This window comes from Melozone crissalis, unplaced genomic scaffold (genome assembly GCF_028551555.1).
Source record: "Melozone crissalis strain CALT ecotype California unplaced genomic scaffold, PUWL_Pcris_2 ptg000029l_1, whole genome shotgun sequence".
Classification (NCBI taxonomy): Eukaryota; Metazoa; Chordata; class Aves; order Passeriformes; family Passerellidae; genus Melozone; species Melozone crissalis.
The window spans coordinates 20,917,976-20,937,818 of NW_026535807.1; the positions used below are offsets into that span (position 1 = coordinate 20,917,976).

The following is a 19,843-nucleotide window of genomic DNA, read 5'->3' on the forward strand; positions in this document are numbered from 1 at the left end:
CAAACCAAGTTTCAGTACAGCATCGCTGGTACTTTACTGAAGACCACAGGAGGCTGCTTCACAATATTTATTCTGTGAGGCAGAGACCAAAGGCCTTTTGAGGCTTGTCCCTGCTGTGGGAAGGCTGCACAAGCCTGTCTGAGGAGACAGCCCCTGACCCAGAACGTTCCTCACCTTACATAAGCCCTCAGTGAGTCAGTGGAACACAGCACTGGCAGAGGCAGATGCTGATGGATCAGTTGTTTCTCTGGGCCACTGCTGCATGCAGGGGGATGATTCAGAGTCACTCAGAGCAGAGCACAGCTCCTGCAGGCCCCACTGGGACCATGCTTATGATCTGGGCAGCTTTCCATGGCTAGGGAATATCGATTGCTAGCTGCAACTCTCCTTCCTGCCACTGCCTCCGCAGAGACAAAACCCTTGCCTTGCTAATCCCAGCCCAAGCTGCATGTTCATTGGTATCTCTGGAACCATCCTTGTTCTATGTGTGTCTGGCCTCTCTTTGCTCTCTGTAATTACCCCCCATGACAGACACCCACCTGTTGGTGGCAAAGTTGAGCACAGCATTGTGTGCATGGAAGGTATCTCCAGAGTTATCATGGAAATGGACTGTAAATGTCAGTGTCACCCCCAGGGGCAGGGCCTGCAGGGCCTCCCTGTTCTGGGTCAGCAGAATGGGCCTCATGGAGATCCTGAGGTAGGAGATGGGGCAGACCTGGAAAAACATCACCAGTGAGAAGCAAAGTTAAATTGCTTTTTATGATACTCCTGTAAAAATAATCTAAAAGAGTTCTTTTTATGTAAATATCCAGAGCTGCCTTTATGAGGCATTTGCATTTAGCCACATGCCAGGACTGACACTGCAGCTGTTGTTACCAGTATCTCCATTTCACACCCTTCCTTCTGTCTAGTCCATCCCCCACTCCAGCTGGGTTACTCAGGGCCAGGACCATGTGCAGGAGCTCCTGCACATCTCAGATGGAGACTCCACAGCTTCCTGCACTCTGCTCAACAGCCACCCCAGTAAAAAGTGCTGTCCCATGTTCAGACTGTGTTGCCTGTGTGTCCCCTTTGCCCTGCCATGGCTGAGAAAAGCCTGGCTCTCTCTGCTTTGTACCCTCACAGCTGGTATTTCTTAGCCCTTTTTTTCTAATACCACTGGGAACTGAAACAAGCAATAATCATGTAGGAACATACATCACACACACACTTCAGAGAACACATTACTATCTTATCAATTCAAACTGTTCAGAAGTGGCCCCATGTCCTCTGTCCCAATAACTCCTGAAATAAAAGGTGCAATTCACTGCCCAGCTATTAGAAGGGCCCCTCACAATGTATGAATGAGGGGATGGAACAGCCAGTGCTGCCCAGCTCCCCTGCAGCAGGTGAGAGAGCCAAGCTGTTCCAGGCAGAGCTGGCAGCTGACAAACCCTGGGGGCTCAGCAGGCTCAGCTGCTTCCCTCAGTGCCTCTCCTCAGCCAAGGCACAAGTTGGGAACTGCTCTGAACTCCTCAGGAGAGGCTGCTCCATTAACCATATGTGCACACCCCCACGTTTCTGCAGCAACACTCCAGTCAAAAAAGGCTTTCTGAAGACAAAGACTTGACAACCTAATATTTTGGCTTTTAAATAGTATATTACTATTCTTGATTAACTTACCTAGGTTAACGAGCAAAATTACCCAACAAAAATAATTATATCTGCTCTTTTTGTTACAGCTGTTGGAAAGTAAATAATAGAAGGGCAGGGGAAGCAAAATCCCTCAAATATATTGAAAAAACTATTTTAAAAGAAGGCCTCAAGCTCATCTTGTAGAAAAATCCCTTTATTTTCCTGACCTAAGAGGCTCAGCTAAAATGTAAAACTCTGCAATCTGAAAATGTACATGTCAGAACTTAAAAAGGAAAGGACAAATTTGGCCTCCAGCAAAATACATCTTTGGTGAATCCAAAAAAGAAAAAAAAGGAAAAAGAAAAGTGGCTGTAACATCAGTATATGCCACTGTCTGCTCCACGGGCTGGTTTCATCAGTTAAAACCTCTGTGCATACACATCTCTGCCCAACAAGCTGTGGTTACAAGGCAACAAAAACCCCATTTCCCTGACAGATTATCAAGCTTGCTTTACTTTAAAATCTCAGCAACTATCCCACACAGGACAACTGCTAAATTTAATATTGATGAAAACAGCCTTTTACTGTTAAAGCATCTCAGGTTTTGATGTATTTTTTTTTTTTAATTCAGGAAAAAATAAAATAAAATAGTGAGTGCAGCAGGTCCAGGCAAGTGCTGAGCTTGGTCCCAGGCTAAGCTCACTGTCACTCCTTCCCTCAGCCTCCCTGGCTTATGTAAGAACCCTTCTCTGAGCCAAGTTCAAGGGCTCAGTGTTAAGTGATGCTGCTGCAGCAGTTTGGCTCTTAATTGTGTACACTTGTACACAGACAACACCAGATCTTATGAAAGAAGGACAAAGTGAAGGAGAGAGCTTTGCCTTAGAATGACACAATAGATTCAAGCTCATCTCCAGCTCTTGTCACAAGTTCTCTGACACGACCCTTGGCAGAACCTCTCAAGCTCTCTCAGCTCTTCAGCCATAAGATGAACTGTGTTACCTCACGAGGTTAAAAATATCATTTAAATAAAGGCACTACAGTTGTAGTAAGTACAGGAAAAATGAGCTGTACAAGGTGCTGAACTGAATTCTACTACAGAGAGCTTTGTATCACCATCCTGTGTACAGGACAAACTCACACAGGGGATCTGAATTCACTCCCACTGGGTGCTGGCCAAATGGCATTTGAGCCACCCCAAACTCATCAGACATCTTTCACTTGCCAAAGGGAAGAAAAAGGTCACCAGTAACAGAGCGGGAGAATTCACTGCCACCACCCCACAGCAGGGGTGGCTTTAGTGACACTGGGCCCCCACTTCTTGTTTCATTCCCCACCCAGGAGGACAGATCCACACCCTGTCCTACAGGCAAAGCTGAACACCATGGGAAATACCAAAATTCACAATAAAAAAATCCACCAAGCTCCTTCACAGTGATTACAGGAGTTAAACTTAGAAATAACTGAAAGCACTCAACTGTACATTTTTCTCCTTTAGCTGGGACAGTGGGAAGATGCTGACAGTAAAAAGGGATAGGACGAAAGGGAGCAGTGGCTCATGCTGCCAGATGCAGGAAGTTCTTGGCTCAAGGATTTTTTGAACAGAGATGATGGGCTTACATTCCCTGGTGTCCCACGGTTCAAAGCTCAGAACTGTTCATTTCTACACTGCTCATTTTTCAGAAGTGAAGTTCAAGAAGTGCAGCCAACAATCCCTGTTGCAGTAGTGAAGAGGTACTTGAGGAAACTGCAAAGGAAGGGAGCTGACAGTACCTTCACAGCAGCTATGATGGTCTGGTTGATGCCAAACAACTCCTGTGAAACCACTTCAATGGTCGAGGATCCGATGGCAGAGCCAGAGACAAGGAATCCTCTCTCATCAATTTTCACTACAGGGACTTTGTCTGGCCCATCCAGGACACGGTAACTCAGGGAGGCCACTCGGTCCCTGAAGCAAAACACAAAGCAAGGAACCCCTTAAATGTGTAAAACCACAGTTAGGGTCTCTTCCAATACAAACCATTCTGTGATTCCATGAAACGATGGTTCCCTCCCCCTAAAATGTAAATGTCTCTAAAGCTTTGCCCTCAGTGTGTGTCCTGCTGTCTCTATCTGACCATTATTATGCTGGGAAAACTACATTTCAAGCCTGGTATGAGTCTAAAATGTCAGTCTTTGAAAACAGATTATGTAAAAAGAATTTCTCATTTGGAAATGACATTTTAATCTGAAAATCCAGTCATAACCTCTGTGTGCAAAACACACAGAATTATATTCCACAAAGCCTCAATCACCCATCAAAACCTCTACAGGAAGCAGGCAGCAGGATACAGCTTTAACTGGCTCAGCTGCTTTTAAAAAAAGGATCTGAAAGTTCCCAATATTGAATGAATTTTCCAGCTACAATCTAATACAAGATTTGACAAAGCCCAAGAGAACAGTAAGATACCATGAGCCAGCAGGGAAGTTGTGCATTAAATGGATGAAGAGTGTTACTGAGAGACTGAAACAGCTCCCTTAAACCCAACTGCCCTCCAGTTTGGATAAAGGGATGACACAAGCCACAGTATGGAAACTGGGCACTGACCTGTTGGTCAGAAGTTTAATGAAGGAATTTGGTGACATGAGGATCTGCTCCGCTTCTGCCTCTGGAGTGATTAGATGAAGTTTTTCAAACACCTGGAAAATAAGAGGCATTTTGGCCCACTGTTGTGTGCAGACAGTAATTTACTTTATTTATTTCATCTTCAAAACAAACAAACATGAACAGAGCTGTAACATTCTTTCTTCTCTTGTATAATATATATGGTAAAACAAGACCACTGGACATGAATATTTGAGAATAGGAGAGCCAGTATCTTCTACAAGTTATTCTGAGAGTATTTATTTCCAGGGCTATGGCTAAACTGGACTGTAGTAAGTTCAGGAATTTTCTTCAGCATGAAAACAGAAGATTTCTCAAGGGAAAAGGTGTTGGGAACCCCATATTCACCTGAGTTACTTTAGACTCCCCTGCTCCCATGAGCCCATGAACTGAATGAGCCCCAATGAGGAACATAATACAAACAAGAGTAAGGACTCAAAGATAAACCAAAGCTGAAGCTACTCCTGCATTTCAAATTCCTGACTTCAAAGACAGACTTCAGTCCAGTTCTGAAGGAGATACTTCAACATGAACCATGTAGAAAATTATCCTACCTGAATCTGGATTTCATCGGACAGTTCTCTTGCCATGTTATGGAACTGGTTGGCTGCAGCATCCAGGACCTTCACTACAACTTTCAGGCCTGTTCTTCCCTTTACTCTGCCATAAACATCTACTGCAAAGTTGTAGTTGGCAGGAAGCTGAAAAGCAGCCTTGGACAGGAGAAAGGGATTAAAGTTAGACTCATGGAAAGCCCAGACATTGGCACCCAGGTGCTGACAACTGATCCTGGGTTTTGAGGCAGTGGAGGCAGCAATATTCCCTGCATTGCCCTGATGTGGCTCTTTCCTTTCCCCAAGCTGCACACACACACACACACACACACACTTTACCTCACTGTGCCTTGTCCTGACATCCAGAGTGTCCCTCTTGGTGACAGACCAGTGGAAGGTTAACCCTGGCACAGCATTGCCAAAGGAGAAAGGAGTCTGAGTGCTGGTGATGCCCATGACATAAACTGGCATCTGGAAAGAGAGAAACCAGCTTGCTTAGGTAATGCCAGCATGCAAACCAAACACCTGCCCACAGCAGAGAGAATTACACTTAAAATTTAAGTTTGATCACTGATCAGGGGATGGGGTCTCTCACAAAGAACATGGTTCCTCCCAGAGGGGCAGTGCTGTCAGCACACAATATGACAGAAATGAGCATAAGCTGCAGTTCCAACACATGAAGGGACAAAAGCCAATCCCAAAGCAGCTCACCTGAGTACCAGCTTTCATTCGTGTGATGGGTGCCCGAATTCTCACAGCTGTCAGCTGCACCACCTCAACTTCCACCTTGTCCTGGCAAGGAGGAAGGGAAGACACTGTAAGCACTCGTCAAACAGAAACAAGATTTCACTTTCAGGCTCTATAGCCACTATTTTGCCATTATCTACTGACTGTTGCTGTGTGATTAGCATGACTTGTCAGAGAAAATACAGATGGACAAATTCAGCACGATTGTAAAAAACTAAAAAGGATTAAATTTTGATTGATAAGCATTGAAAAATACCCTTAAATTGAAAAAAAAAGTGCTCAAAATTATTGATGACAAAAATGATGGAGCTGAGAGGTGAGAGACAGCAGCAGACAAGATCACAGGGAGAGGAAGAAGAAGAGGGATGAAGAAACCCAGGGGTAAGACATGGAGAGGAGTTAGAATGAAGTGAGGATTGTAGAGCACTAAATGGGCCAACTGAGAATAAAAGAATGATGTTTGACTCTGATATCTCCTCTGCATGTATCCAGGCATTCCTGATAGATTTTATTCCTGCTATATACTGGGGAGGAAAGGTCAGACCTGGACCTCACTGGGCAGCAGATTGACCTTCCAAGTTCACTTTGCCTCCTGTCACACCATTAGGGCAGACTGCTGTTCATACATTAAAAAGCAGAGATTTCTTGATATTTTATTTTTTAAAAAACTCACTTTGTGTCTTCCTGGACTGTGCTGACACCTTTCAAGCAGCAGAGCTTTGTGGTTCACAGCAGCTGTGCTGCCCTGAGCTCAAAGGACGAAGTCATAAGATCTGGCCCAAGTTCTGTTGCTCTGAGTCTCATGAAGTCCCAGGGCCTTGTGCTCCCTTGCAGGCCTGCCCACCCCCCCACACTCAGCTGCAGGAAAACCTAAGGACACAGATTCTGAGGGAATATCAGGGATTCACTGCTTGCACCTCACAGATGGGCTCAGACCACAACAAGGGGTGACAGTGTTCTTTCTATACAGGCTGCTGCGGCTCAGGAGACAATGTGTGGTTTCTTCAGCAACAGCTGCCTTCTGGATCCTCCTGATCTAAGAGGGAATGCAGACAAGGATAACCTTCTGCTGTGCTGGAAATGCTTCTCTAGATGGGCTTTTCCAGATGCACTAACCAATCCTGAACCTCACCAACCCTGAAGATACCAGACTGGTCAAAAAGCCCCCCTGGTTATCTGTGAGACTCTGCTTTAAGGCACAGCAAGATTTAACCTGTTTGTTCAAAGTACCACTGCCTGTCTGTGTAGCTCACAGGCCAGGGAGGAGGAACTCTGAGTTTTCATCTTCAGGAAACCAGAGAAGTGCACGAGGTAACACTGCTCATGCAGAAAGACTCAGTGTCCCCTTTCAGAGCCAAAGGCACGAGTCAGAGAGCCCCTGTCAGCCCCCAAGAGCACCACAAACATTACCTGGGACACGGCCACAAGCTTCTCTGTCTCTGCATCAACAGCCTGCAGCACTCCTGTCACCACCCCAGCGCCAATGGCCACTGCTCTGACCAGCCCAGAGCTGTTCACTGCCGCAATGTGCTCATTGTCAATGGAGAAAATGATGTTGGAGAGAGGCTGGGGGCCTCCCTCAGCAGTGATCTGTCAGAACAGCACACAGAACAGCACATGAACCCTTCAGACAGTTCTTCTGGTCACCACTACAGGGCACACCCTCCCTGCTCAGCACCACAGTGACCTCAGTGCTGCCTGCACCTTCCCAGGACAGCTCCAGGACTATTCCCCCTGGTCCCAGCAGGATGTCAGCCTGGGGAATGTGTGAGCTGAGCACACAGGTGAACCCTGTGCCTCAAAGAGTGCCACAGGCTGATGCCACCTCCCCTCCAGAAAGTGTCAGTAAGCTCTACCTCCCCTTCTCCTCAGCACCCTGGTGCAGAGCTCTGCTCTGTGTTTCAGTGTGCACAACAAGCCCACTATGCCTAACTTCATGGAGCTGGCAGATTTACTCATGCTGTGCTGGTGTTTAACACCAGAAAAGCTGACACTCAATTGACAAAAGCAAACACAAATCCTTTGATCCAGCAATAGAGCAAAACAGAAGCTGGCTCAACAATGACACTGTTCATGGAGTATTCATCACAGAAACACAATGGGTTGGGCTGGGAGGGACCTCAAAATTCATCTTGTTCCATGGGCAGGGACACCTTCCACTGTCCCAGGCTGCTCCAAGCCCCAGTGTCCAGCCTGGCCTTGGGCACCGCCAGGGATCCAGGGGCAGCCGCAGCTGCTCTGGGCACCCTGTGCCAGGGCCTGCCCACCCTCACAGGCATCAATGGCTTCCCAATATCCCATGTGACCCTGCCCTGCAGAGGGGTTGAAGCCGCTCCCTGTGTCCTGTCACTCCAGGCCCTTCCCAAAGCCCCTCTCCAGCAATCCTGTCAGTCCATTCAGTGTGAATGCAGATAAATGTCAAGTTGAGCATCTACTGCTGAAAATCCAGTCATGAAGATTCATTTTAGAACAGAAATTATAAAGTAAAGAAAATATGTAAGAAGATGGCTCACCTGAATCATGGCCCCAATAATTAGGGTCACTTTCCTTGGCAGTAGTCTAAATGGGGCAAAGACCTAAAAACAGAAAGATGAATACCTGTGTTCAGGACCCTTCAGTCAGATAAATTATGCCACAAAACAGTACAAGTGCACAAGTGTACAACTGAGTCTTTTGTTGCTTAATCACAGTAAATTGAGCATGCAGAAATTTAACTCATCATCTGCAGTTAAACAACACTGAAATCTGACTGGCATTAGGTCAGCTTCCAGACAGAATGAATTTTATGGCAAATTGATTACCATACTGTAACCATAATTTATGTATTCCTCTTCCATTGCAGCACAGACTTTCTTTATTGCATTTCTTATCTGAAATTATTTACTTCAATCTGCTGTGGAGCAGAGTTGATTCTGTGTCCTCTTCTGTCAGCCACAGCTGCCATCAGGCTCGTCTGCCCAATGGTCATGCCACGCACCAGGAAAACAGCAGTGTGCTCATCCAGAGCCTCCCTCAGGGGGCTGCAAAGAAATCCATCCAAGACATAATAAATTACTGAGTAAATTGCAAATAGCAAAGCAAATGACTCATTTAGTGCCCAGCAGTTTTACTAAGTGACTCTGTCTGAAGCAAAGTTAAGGAAATTATCACATTTCTACACATGATGGCTCTTTGCAACCAACCTGTGCTTTATTGTAACATTAAATACCTGAAATGAAAATGAAACAAGTAACAGACACAGTGAGTTTGAGCACATCAGATGGGCCTTTGCACAGCACTCTTCACCTGACACTATTTGCCAAGTCACTGCTTCCAAGATGCACAAAGCTTCATCAGTCATCACACTGGAGGAATGCAGTCTCTTTCATCAGCCAGCAACATTCAGGCTGTTAGTTCAGGCAATTTCCCTCAAAAATAATAATCTTTAACCTTTTACCAGGCAATTAAGACTTCACAAAAACAACATAAATAGAATCTCAGTCATTGTGTATTACCGTGTCTTTAACCTAAAACCTTTATTCATTTTTTGCCAATTCTTACTTGCAGATTAATTTTAAAAATCCACTAACTTACGCAAGTGAGACAAGCTGAGATGCTGCTCTGAGACTGAGATCCATGACTGGGAAGTATTTTGCTGGAAAAGGTTTCTTTGAATCATCCAGAACTCTGACATAAGCCTTAACTGTTTTTCCAATCTCCACCTGAAACAGATACATCCAGTCATTCTGCATTCAAACCACTCTTATTTATTAGCATAAACATTTTCATTTTATTTTGTATTACACTTAGTGGAGATAGAGCCCCAAGGTTAGACTAGCACTAATTTTAAAGACTAACCCCTGCCAGCTAGAGTTAGTGTCAGATGAAATGAATGAACTCAGGTCCTTCAGCTGGCAAGGGCATAATTAAAACATCCAGAAATATCAACACTTCTTTTCTTTAAGGTGCACCCAAACTGGCAAGAGCAATGAGCTGGACTTTTTTTTTTTGTTCAGTTTTAAAACCTGACATATGGAAAATGACCCTGGGGCAAAACCTACTCCTAAAAGAATTGCTCACATGCACTTTAAACAGGAGGAAATGTAAATGAGCATGTCCATATAAATTATGGATTAATATTGCTGTGTAAGTGAAAAAGTTGAGATTGCTGCCACACAGAACATGAACAGATACCTGATACTGTGAGACACTTATGACCTAAAGGGATACATTTGGGAGGCAGGAACAGAGACACAGTTGCTTCTCTCTTGGAGCATCTTGTCCATGTCTGGTCTGTGTGTTCAGGACCAGCCCAGGGAGTCAGGGCACATGGATCAGCTCCTAATGCTGCTCCCAAGGCACTGACCTTGTCAACAACTCGCACGTACAATTCCTGGATATCAGATACATGAATTTCAGCTTCAGCTGGGGCAGGGAAAGCCAGACACAGGTCATGAATCATTACAGTCACTGATCCTGGGAGCAGGGGCTGCACCTGCAATGCCAAAAGAAAACTGCATTATAGCACTTCTTTTCTGTTGTTCAGAGGATACAATTCGTGCCACTTTCAGGGCAGAAGCAGTTGGATGCAGAAATCTCCAAGCTTAGACACAGAGAATTCTTCCACCAAAATAAAAATCAAGCTGTAAAACGAATGTAAAAAGTATCATGCTACTGAGCTAGTGCAAACAGCCCCCAGGCACCAAGTGAATTAACAGCTCTTCATCTGGAACAGTCTGGCATCCTGTTACTCTCATGCCATCAGGAGAAAAAACACACAAATCATTTAGAACAACAAAACTTTCCTTAGTAGAGTGAAAACCAAAGTGATAAGGGAAAAAAAAAAAAACAAGGACAACGATTATGCCTGTAAAGCATTGGTATTGCTTCCTGTAAGATTTGTACTCTACTGTCACTATCACTGCTGTTTATCTGAGCAGCCAAAACCTGGTGGTAGATCCTGTCAAGTAAGAGGACAACTGACAGATCAGATGTTTCTTTAATAAAACTATTATTCCATTAGTTTTAAAGAAAGAGAATGTTACACTTCTCAGCGGATAAAGAGAATAAAACAATGAAGAAAGAGAACTCCGATCACAAACACAAGCCCTCAGAACTAAGCACCCATCCCAATATCCCCTCTCCCAAGGCCATGCACCCACACCTTGCCCACATCAGCTCTGCAGCTCTCCTGCAACTCCCTGACCTTGTCACAGACCTCAGGACAATCCCAGCTGCTCTCCTCCCTTTGGCCAGGGACAGCAGTGCAGTTGGGTGTCCTGTTGTGTGCTCTGAACAAGGGGAGATGGCCAGGCCCCCCAGTGCAAAGGAGTTCAGTGAACTCTCATCAGTGCCCAGCAGCACCACAGGAGTCACCAGCAGAGCAGTGGGGAAAGCTGACATTTTGTTCTGTGAGGGCACTACTCCTGTTTCTGCCTCAGAATAAAAAGGGATGTGAAGTTTTAATAAAGGTCAGCTTCCAGAACAGCAGCAGTTCCCAGAGAGGGTGGCTGATACAGGAGATGAGGCCAGGGGAGGGAGCTGGAATGGGGCTCAGCTGGGCTGGGAGGCCAGAGAAAGCAAACAGGGCAAAGGGCAAGCAGGGCTACTGCAACTTTTAAAATGCTTCCTGTCTCAGCCACCCCTGCTGTTCTCCTCTCCCATTAGGTGTCCAGTGGCTCCCAGTATCCAGGGATATTGCACTGGTGACCACTCTTCACTCCTCCCCTGCTACCACCCACCCATGCCCAGAGAAGCTGCTGTGTCAAAACCAGAGGGAGAGAACAGAATTCCTCCTTGGCAGCCCTGCTGAAAAGTCTGGGAATCACTGCTCCAGATCACTTGAATTTAGTTTCTCAGAAGAGTTTACTGCCAACTCATCCTCTGCCAACTTGGCTGCACTGGTACCTGCCATGGCAGAGCCTGACAGAGCCTGCTGATTTCCCAGGCCATTCTGCTGCTTCCATGGAAAACCAGGGCTGCTGCTGGGATTTAACCCAAGCACAGCACACAGGGCTAACAAACCTGCCAAACCTGTGTGGGGCTACATTTTTAAAAAAATGTGTTTAAAGTGGACTTTTCTCTCCTTTAATCTGATAGGTAGTTAAATCTCTTCCTACACTTCCCAAAGCCTATCTTGCTGTCACTCCTCCACTCCTGAATTCCAGACAAGAGCACTGAACCTATCTCATGTACATCAGTTAAATCTATCAGGGAGACCTGACAAAAAAACTATTAAGAGTATGAACAGTGCACTATGCACAAAAAACTCCTCATCTCTTCTACTTTTTTCTCACCTCCGTGGCTTGTTGGAAAAAATATTCCCACTTCACACTTGTAACAGTTAGAGACAATCAAAACGTTTCACAAATTCTTTTGATATTTTAATTTTCACCTTAGTTACCATTATTTCACTAACTTTATCAGCATTACTTCTTAAAAGGCAAATCTGTAAATTATAAAAATTATATCTGTAATTTATAAAAACCACTCTTTAGAGCAACTTGCTTTGTTTCAAGTTCTTGCCTAATGGAAGCAGCAATGCAAACACACAGTTTTACTGGTGTTCACTGCAGAATGCATTTTATATCCTGGGCTTGATGCAGTCAAGCACACGTGCACTTTAGTGGCATCTTCTAGTGGAAAAGTGCATTAGAAACTTCATATGGAGATCAGAATAAACTCTTGAATAGATACTCATTCACAAAATCAGGATGTAATACTGTGATTAAAAAATACCCTGAAACAGCACTATAGGATTAAAGAATTTGAAACTTTCAGAAGAACTGGCCCACAGCAAATATTCCAGAATTACTTTGGAAACCAATTAATGTGTAGCTTCTGAATAATTCTGTCACGTTATTCTTCGTGGTGTGTTTGTGAAATCAGGAACATTTTACTGCAAAGCTGTAATGGATGAAATACTTGGAATTGGCTTTTATCTTATACAGAGAACACAAGTGAATCACAGGTGTAATGAAACAATTTCCTGTACCTGAGACTATACCTGAAAGTGCCAGTGCCAAGATCCCCCTGCCCAACTGTGACAGGCAAACACATCCAAAATGCAGCTGCTGCCTCCCTAGCCACACCTGCTGCAAAATGCCCACAAATGCTGAAGCTGCAGAACAATAACCTGCTTGCCAAAAAGGTGTAAAACCCCAAAACACTGCACTCACCAAAGCAATGCCTTGAGTCTCCTCATGTGTCACTTTTACAATATTTGGCACACTGGTATTAATGAAAAAATATCCAGAACCTTGTTGGATGAGAAGTTCTGCCTGCAAAACCAGAAAAGCATCCAGAATTAAGATTGTATCTTTCTAGTAAAGCTGTCTCCTCCCACACCCTCTGTAATGTGTGATGTTTTCCTCCCTGCAGGGGGAAAGCAGCAGAGAACTCCTCACCTGGACGTCAGGGTGGTTGTAGATGGAGAGCCCAGTGGGGCTCACCTTCACATCCTCCACGAGCATCAGTTCAATGGTGGCAGGCCCTGGGAGCACAGCTTCGTGCTGCAAGAACAATGGCAGCAGTTTCAGCAGAGGCACAGCCCTGCCAGAGTCCTGTGTGTGCAGGCAGGATGTTTAAAGCGGGCAGCCAAAGCTCAAGGCACAGGCTGAGGGGTGAGATGCCCACAAGATCCAGAGGGCTGAGATCCATCCTGCACAGGGAAGGGCATCCTCAGGGCTGGGCTGCTCTGCACCCCTGGCCAAAGCAGAGGACAAGGGCCCAGGACTGCAGGATCAGTGAGGGATGTCTGACAAGCACAGACAGGATATTAACTCCAAGCCATGGCCTAAGCTCATACAGAATGATAAGGCAAACACACAAAGTTTTCTACCTCTAACTCATCTTTTCATGATTCTTCTCAGCAGGCCACCAAGAGAAATTCTTCCTTAAATGTAAGTACATAACATTGGACCAATTGCAGGTTTAATCACTCACTCAATAACAGCATTAGCTCAGAAAAGGAAAAGGGTTTCTAGAGGAAGTCACTACTCTGTACCCATTTCACCTCATTAGTAGAATTATTTCCTTGATGTAGAAAGGATGTCATCTTTCCCTAATGACATAATAGGGTGTTCCACTTAAACATGGAACAACACTCAAGACATCTTAATATCACATCTACTAGATTTTTGTTCATTTTTGGCTGCAAGAAAGGAGAATGGGCAGGTTTGAAAGCAGAACAGAGCAGCTCATTGCTGATGGACTTGAAAAATGCAGCCAGGTCACCTCATTTAAATCAAACAACTCATGAGCCCCCAAAGTGCAGCAGGACTGGCATCTACAGCCACCAGAGTCCTCCCAAATTTAAGCACAGAGAATAGAACTTAAGAGAATTCCAATGTTCTCTGAATTCAAGGCAAAGTTTAGAGCATTCACTTTACTAATTATTTCTAAAAGTAAGAAAGAATTTGTAATATTAGTTTAAGAAAGCAGAGCACAGTGAACTACAAAATGATTGTAGAATATCAAGTACCCATATTACAGCTCAATTTTTAAGAGAAAAAAAAAAAAGAAACACAACCAAATATCTCAAATAACTTCAGCAGCAAAGTAACTGTGTCTCTGCAGCAATTCTTCAGGGAAAATGCACCTACACCACACTTCCCAACAGGAGAAGAGTGGAAACCACACAGAAAAGGCAAGAACCAAGTGGCAAAAAAGATCACCTCTCAAATAATTTACTAAGCAGATGCCACACCTGGGCCATGCTGAGAAGAACCTGGCTCACAGGGTATTTCACATTACTGGGGCCCATCTGCTACCTGCTCTGAGTTAAATCCTGTAACCTCTCCTTGCATATTTTACTTTTTTGCCTCAAGCCTGTTTTCAAGGTACTGCATATAGTTCAAACCCACTTAAATCTTGTTTAACAAGATTAAATAGAAATTCCAGTTAGGAAGCAGAATATTTTAAGGGAAATTATTGCACGTGTCAGGTTATTCCACAGGCTGAAACCTGCCCTTATATTCAGCTTACAAAAATGATATAAGCAGAAAACTGCCATCTGTTTACACCTGCCCTTTCTGCTCATCATCACTACCTTTTGCGGTTTTTCTTCCCTAGGTTGAGTACCTACACACAAAATATTTCAGGGAGTGGCTAATGACTAGTAAAATGAGAGCCTGGGCTTATGGCTGGCACCGTACAATGGAGGAGTCTCTCAGGAAAAAGAAAAAGAGAGCATTAGTCAGAGCCCAGACTAACATATGGTCCATATGAGGAATCAGTCAGCTTTTGCTTTGCTCATGCAGAACTCTCCCACCCAGCTTTGCAGGGGCAATAATCCATTTGCTTTCCCCAGTGACAGCTGCATGAAGCACATGGCTGCTTTAGTGAAGGACAAGCAGCAAAGATTCACCAATTCATTCAAAAACCCTAAACTGAAGCAAAACCAACTGAAACACTTCTCAGTATTGCCCTTGCTCACATGGTTAAAAAGCTCCCAAGGACTTGGACAGATTTGATATGGATAGCAGCACCTACTGCAGAGGAAAGCAGGCAAACCATGAACCAGTATCAAACCTCTGCAGAATGAACCAGACTGCACCAGGGAGCTGCCTCATTTGCACAGTGCTGTGTGTGGAGGAAATAAAGCCACAGGGAAATGGCAAACCCCCCAGGGGCTGTTACCGGCATTTTGGCTCTGGCTGCCTTCAGGTGGGGCTGCTGGAACCCAGTGGCAGTGGCAGAGATGGCAGCAGTTCCAAACTCACGGTCAACTACCACAGTTTGCAAGCCTAGAATGTAACAAAGAGGAAAAATACACTCAGTTCCTCTAGGATTGTCGTCATCAGACAGGAACTTTCTCTCTCAGACAGGTTCTAGGCATTGGACTTGGCTCCTTTTTCTCACACCCTAAAAATGCATGTTGATGTTAAGCTGAAGTATGACTGCAGATTACAGGAACTTCTTTAATCAAGATGCGACATTGCCAAACAGATTTAATCCTGACCTTCCAACAATGAAATGCTCATTTCAACCCACTCATACCGTGCATTTTCTTCTGACCATTGTCCTCTTCCTTCAGAGTCAGCTCCATTGGCAGCTCCAGCTCAATACGAGCAATGGCCTTATTTGTGGATTCCCACACAACACTAAGAGAGCTGAAGTTATCAAATTTCCTGCCCTGCTGGTCATAGGCAGCCAAATCCAGTATTGGATTACGGTAATTGGAAACAGGGACCTGAAAAACAAGGAATATTTTGAACTGAACAGATACAACAGGATTTTTTAATCATTAAAGGAAACGTACACTGAAATCCATGAGGTTTGTTACAACATCAATACATGAGGAATGTTCATTAAAAGGAGCCATCAGTGCAAGGCATTAAGCTGTGCTCCAGCAGCCTGAGATTCTCCCAGCTGGTCAGAGCATGGTGCTGCTAACACCAGGTGGGTTCAAGTCCTCTGTGGGCCACTGAGAGTTGGACTCCATGACCCTTGTGGGTCCCTTCCAACACAGAGCACTCTGTGAATCTCTGAACTCTAAGGGGGTTTTACTGGAGCATGGGTTTGGGGTTTTTTTAGCCAGTGAATCACCTCAAAACAAACAAACAAAAAACCCCAAACCAACAACAACAAAATTGAACCACAGCTTGACAAAATTGTTTTTAGAATTCAAACAAATCATGACAAACGCTGCTGTTTGTTAAAGCTCAAAATTCTGGTGTTGCTCTGGTGAAATGCATTAGCAACAGCAGTGCAGCACGGCAGGCTGACACATAATGGAACCAGAAAAGCCAGTGAGCTCTGAGGTGGCTAATAATACACAAAAGTCTCCTTCTCCTCTTGTTATTACATGGAAGCTCTTTAAAATGATTCATTTTAGGGAACGAGGATGACTTTTACATTTGCCTGGGAATATTAACATGACAAAATGTGGTTTACTCAGCAGCCAACATGTGACAACACCGGTTAGGAAGAAAAACAGAACAGCAAAGTTCTTTATGCCTAATAATCTACACATATCCATTGTATATTTCCTGCAGGACCCGCCCAGCCTGCTCTGTGCAGGAGCTCCCAAGGGCACCAGTGTGGCCACAGCTCCAGTTACTGCTCCTCTTGCAGCAGCTCAGATGCTTTATTTCACACATGGAGCTCCAAACACTGATTTCTCAGCTGTAAGAACACCTTCTTCTCCTGCCACTTCCCAGGCTTACCACTTGCTTGTTCTGCTGGAGCAAAGGGCAGGAGAGATCCAGCTGAGGGCTGCCATAAACAGGAATCAAAGTCAGCCGGGAAGGGACAGCACAGACAAACTTCACCACAGCAGGCTCAACCACTGGGAAAGGGTTGCTGACTGTGGGTCTGTTCCCAACTGTTAAGGTAATAACCTGAAAACAGCAAATGAGGAAAGAGTTGAGCTCGGGCATGCTGTATTTCTGCAGGTCTCAGTTACACTGTGATATCAGAATGAAAAGCAAAAATACAATTCTTGGGGATTTACAGCACTATTAAGACACAGGAAGATGTAAAAGGGGCAGCATATTTCAAGAACAGGTCTTTATCTCTATGAAAATACTGTTCCTGGGAACCCTTCCTAGGTGTTCATGTTCATCGCTATCAAATTTGATTCAAACAACAAATCTCTTGTAACTGAAAAAGGAAACAGCAGGTGTTCTTGCAGAGTGAGAACAGAACAGCCCAAAGGCAACATTTATAGTCACTTCAGTGTGTTTAAAAACACCTCATATTTTATTTTCCACTCCTTTCTTAGCCTTCAGCAAAGTGAAGTGGATACAAAACCAGAGAAGGCTGAGGCAGCTCTGGGCACCTGCCCCATCCCCCATGCACTGGTGCTGGCAGAGCCATGCAGGTGTGACGTGCTGGGGACAGCCAGCCCTGCACAGCCCTGCACAGCAACACCAAGGCCTGCTCCTTTTGAATCTGCACTTACAGAAACAGCTCCACTTTGCTGAGTGCCCACTGAGCAGACCAGAGGAACTTGGCAGCCCAACCAAAATGCTTAGGCCTTGCAGAATTGCAGGAGGAAAACACTACATTGAAGCTAAAAGCTTCATGGGCTGAGGAGGGCGAGTACAGCAGGAGAAATCACTTCTGTATGTTGGTGAGAATAAAACCAGTTGGAGAATGAGCATGGCCACGCTCACCAAGGCTGCACAGAGAGCAGAGCAGTCAATTCCTGTGGCTGTCATTTGAGAGAATAAACAGAATTACACTGGAAGGTAACACAGTTAAGAGAAGCAGGTCAGACAGAAGAGTCAGCCTGCTCAGTAACCTTCTGCTCTGATCCTGTTCATGCAAACTGAACCTGCCCTCATCAGGATGTTCAATACATCCCACAACATAAGGCTTCCACAACTTGGGTTTATACTGCAATAAAATCCATCATAAACCACTTTTTAACATAATGTTGTGAAATGCTCCCTCTAAAATGTGCATCATAATGCATAAACAATGTACTTACCCAAGTTCTTTACTGGCTCATTATAAAAGCATCTAGCTACCTAACAGGCATATGGCACCATAAATCTGTCTGGAGCCAGTTCCCAGAGCCTGATGGAGGGCAACAGCGAGCCCTTCTGGCACTCACCTGCTCTCCCAGGCTCCTGCACAGCACCCTAACCCAGTGCTGGTTGTTGTTTCGAGGTGTGGGAGGCTCAAGTAAAGCCAGGGCAATGCTTTCTGCATCCTCAGCAGCAACATTCCTGAAGAACTTGGAAGGTTCTTGGACCCACGGCCTCGGTCCTCCTTCAAACAACATATCCTTAGAGGAACCCAGAGTCACTAAAGCGACAGATGGTGGATCGATAGCCTGTAATCAATTAATTAATTGATTAAAAATTAATCATGTATTTACACCGTTTGGTTGTGCTCTGCAAAATAAATAACCTCCTTCTGAATGGAACAGCTGTACTTGGATAAGGCTGTGATTTCTCCCATGCAGTGGTTTGTCAGCACACTTAGTGAAAAACAGAGCTGCACCAAAATCCACAAGGATTCTGGCCAGCTGGATTAGATTCAAAGGAAGCTACGGATCCAAAGACAAGTTTTAGCTGCATTCTAATCACATCTCTCTCATGAAGAACTACAACAAAAGGGAGACCCTTAATATATTCTTCTGAGCACAGAGAGATAGTATTCTGCTACACTTTTAAGTAAGTATTTAAAATGAATGAAATTATGTCAAATTGTACTTTCACTTGACAGTGCTCTCTCCAGAACGGTTCTGTGTATGTAGCCATTCTCCTACACAAGTTTTACTTCAAACCTATCTAACAAATTCTGCACTGATGTGCATCCCTGGGACAGCCTGGGCTGTTCACCACCACAGCAATTAACCTGACATTTAGTACACAAAAACCATTTCCAGTTTCTGTTTCACAACATCATATTAGATCATTATAAACACAAATCTGTAGGATTTGCACTAACATTTTTTCCATACTGAGGGAAAGCTATGGTGAAATACTCAGACTTCAGCCTGCAGTCAGTGCCAGGCCTCTGCAGATGAGCTAACAAAGCAGCCTCTTCTGTATTTCCATCTATTGACCCCAGACTCAGCTGCTTTCACATTTTCTTCACTGAACCAGCCAGTGGTGGAATGTAAACCCACCCACCTCGGTTTTTCCTTATATAACCAGTTCCCTGTCAGCTAAAGGTGTCCCAGTGCTGGAGCCTGGATGTCCCCAGGAGCAGAGGAAGCAGACTCACTCTCAGTGGGAGATAGGCAGCGATGGTGATGCTGGCAGTGAGGCGCACGCGCCCGTGGGTGTACACAACCACCAGCCTGGTGTAGCCCTGAAATTCAGCCTTCACTCTCACTCCACTGCAGAAATCAGCAGTTGGCTTAAGTCTTCCTGTCAGATAAATTAAAAATATACAAGAGCTTATTTGGAAAGAAATGCCCAGGCATGTTCATCAAATTCAACACAGCTGTTTGAAGGAAACCTGCTAGAAAGACGGAGAGAACTTTTTACAAGGGCATGTAGGGACAGGACAAGGGAGAATGGCATCAAACAAAGAGAGAAGGTCTAGAGGGGATACTGGGACAGAATTTTTGGCTGAGAGGGTGGGCAGGCCCTGGCACAGGGTGCCCAGAGAAACTATGGCTGCCCTTGGATCCCTGGCAGTGCCCAAGGACAGGCTGGACAGGGCTTGGAGCAGCCTGGGACAGTGGGAGGTGTCCTTGCCCATTGCATGGGGTGGGACTGGATGAGCTTTTAAGCTCTCTCCAACTCAAACCATTCTGCAGGAAAAAGCAAATACATCCTCAAAATAAAACTACTTGGACCCCCTCCCCTCTGAGGTTTGGCACTTCTGTGGGGATCCTGCACAG

At 44.9% G+C, this 19,843-nt stretch overlaps 1 protein-coding gene across 1 annotated transcript in view; it reads right to left on the reverse strand.

Annotated features, from left to right (window-relative positions):
* Nucleotides 1-19,843, reverse strand: part of NUP210 (nucleoporin 210) — a 49,261-nt gene that overhangs the window by 8,627 nt on the left and 20,791 nt on the right. The window contains exons 14-31 of the mRNA XM_054280899.1: nucleotides 19,219-19,364; nucleotides 18,098-18,319; nucleotides 16,704-16,877; nucleotides 15,535-15,727; nucleotides 15,175-15,281; nucleotides 12,942-13,046; nucleotides 12,714-12,815; nucleotides 9,902-10,030; nucleotides 9,130-9,257; nucleotides 8,441-8,576; nucleotides 8,070-8,132; nucleotides 6,967-7,146; nucleotides 5,521-5,601; nucleotides 5,149-5,280; nucleotides 4,810-4,968; nucleotides 4,199-4,290; nucleotides 3,385-3,559; nucleotides 540-715 (exon numbers count right to left, since the gene is read on the reverse strand). Of these exons, the coding sequence (XP_054136874.1) occupies nucleotides 540-715; nucleotides 3,385-3,559; nucleotides 4,199-4,290; nucleotides 4,810-4,968; nucleotides 5,149-5,280; nucleotides 5,521-5,601; nucleotides 6,967-7,146; nucleotides 8,070-8,132; nucleotides 8,441-8,576; nucleotides 9,130-9,257; nucleotides 9,902-10,030; nucleotides 12,714-12,815; nucleotides 12,942-13,046; nucleotides 15,175-15,281; nucleotides 15,535-15,727; nucleotides 16,704-16,877; nucleotides 18,098-18,319; nucleotides 19,219-19,364 (2,500 nt within the window). The remainder of the gene's footprint in view (nucleotides 1-539; nucleotides 716-3,384; nucleotides 3,560-4,198; nucleotides 4,291-4,809; nucleotides 4,969-5,148; nucleotides 5,281-5,520; nucleotides 5,602-6,966; nucleotides 7,147-8,069; nucleotides 8,133-8,440; nucleotides 8,577-9,129; nucleotides 9,258-9,901; nucleotides 10,031-12,713; nucleotides 12,816-12,941; nucleotides 13,047-15,174; nucleotides 15,282-15,534; nucleotides 15,728-16,703; nucleotides 16,878-18,097; nucleotides 18,320-19,218; nucleotides 19,365-19,843) is intronic.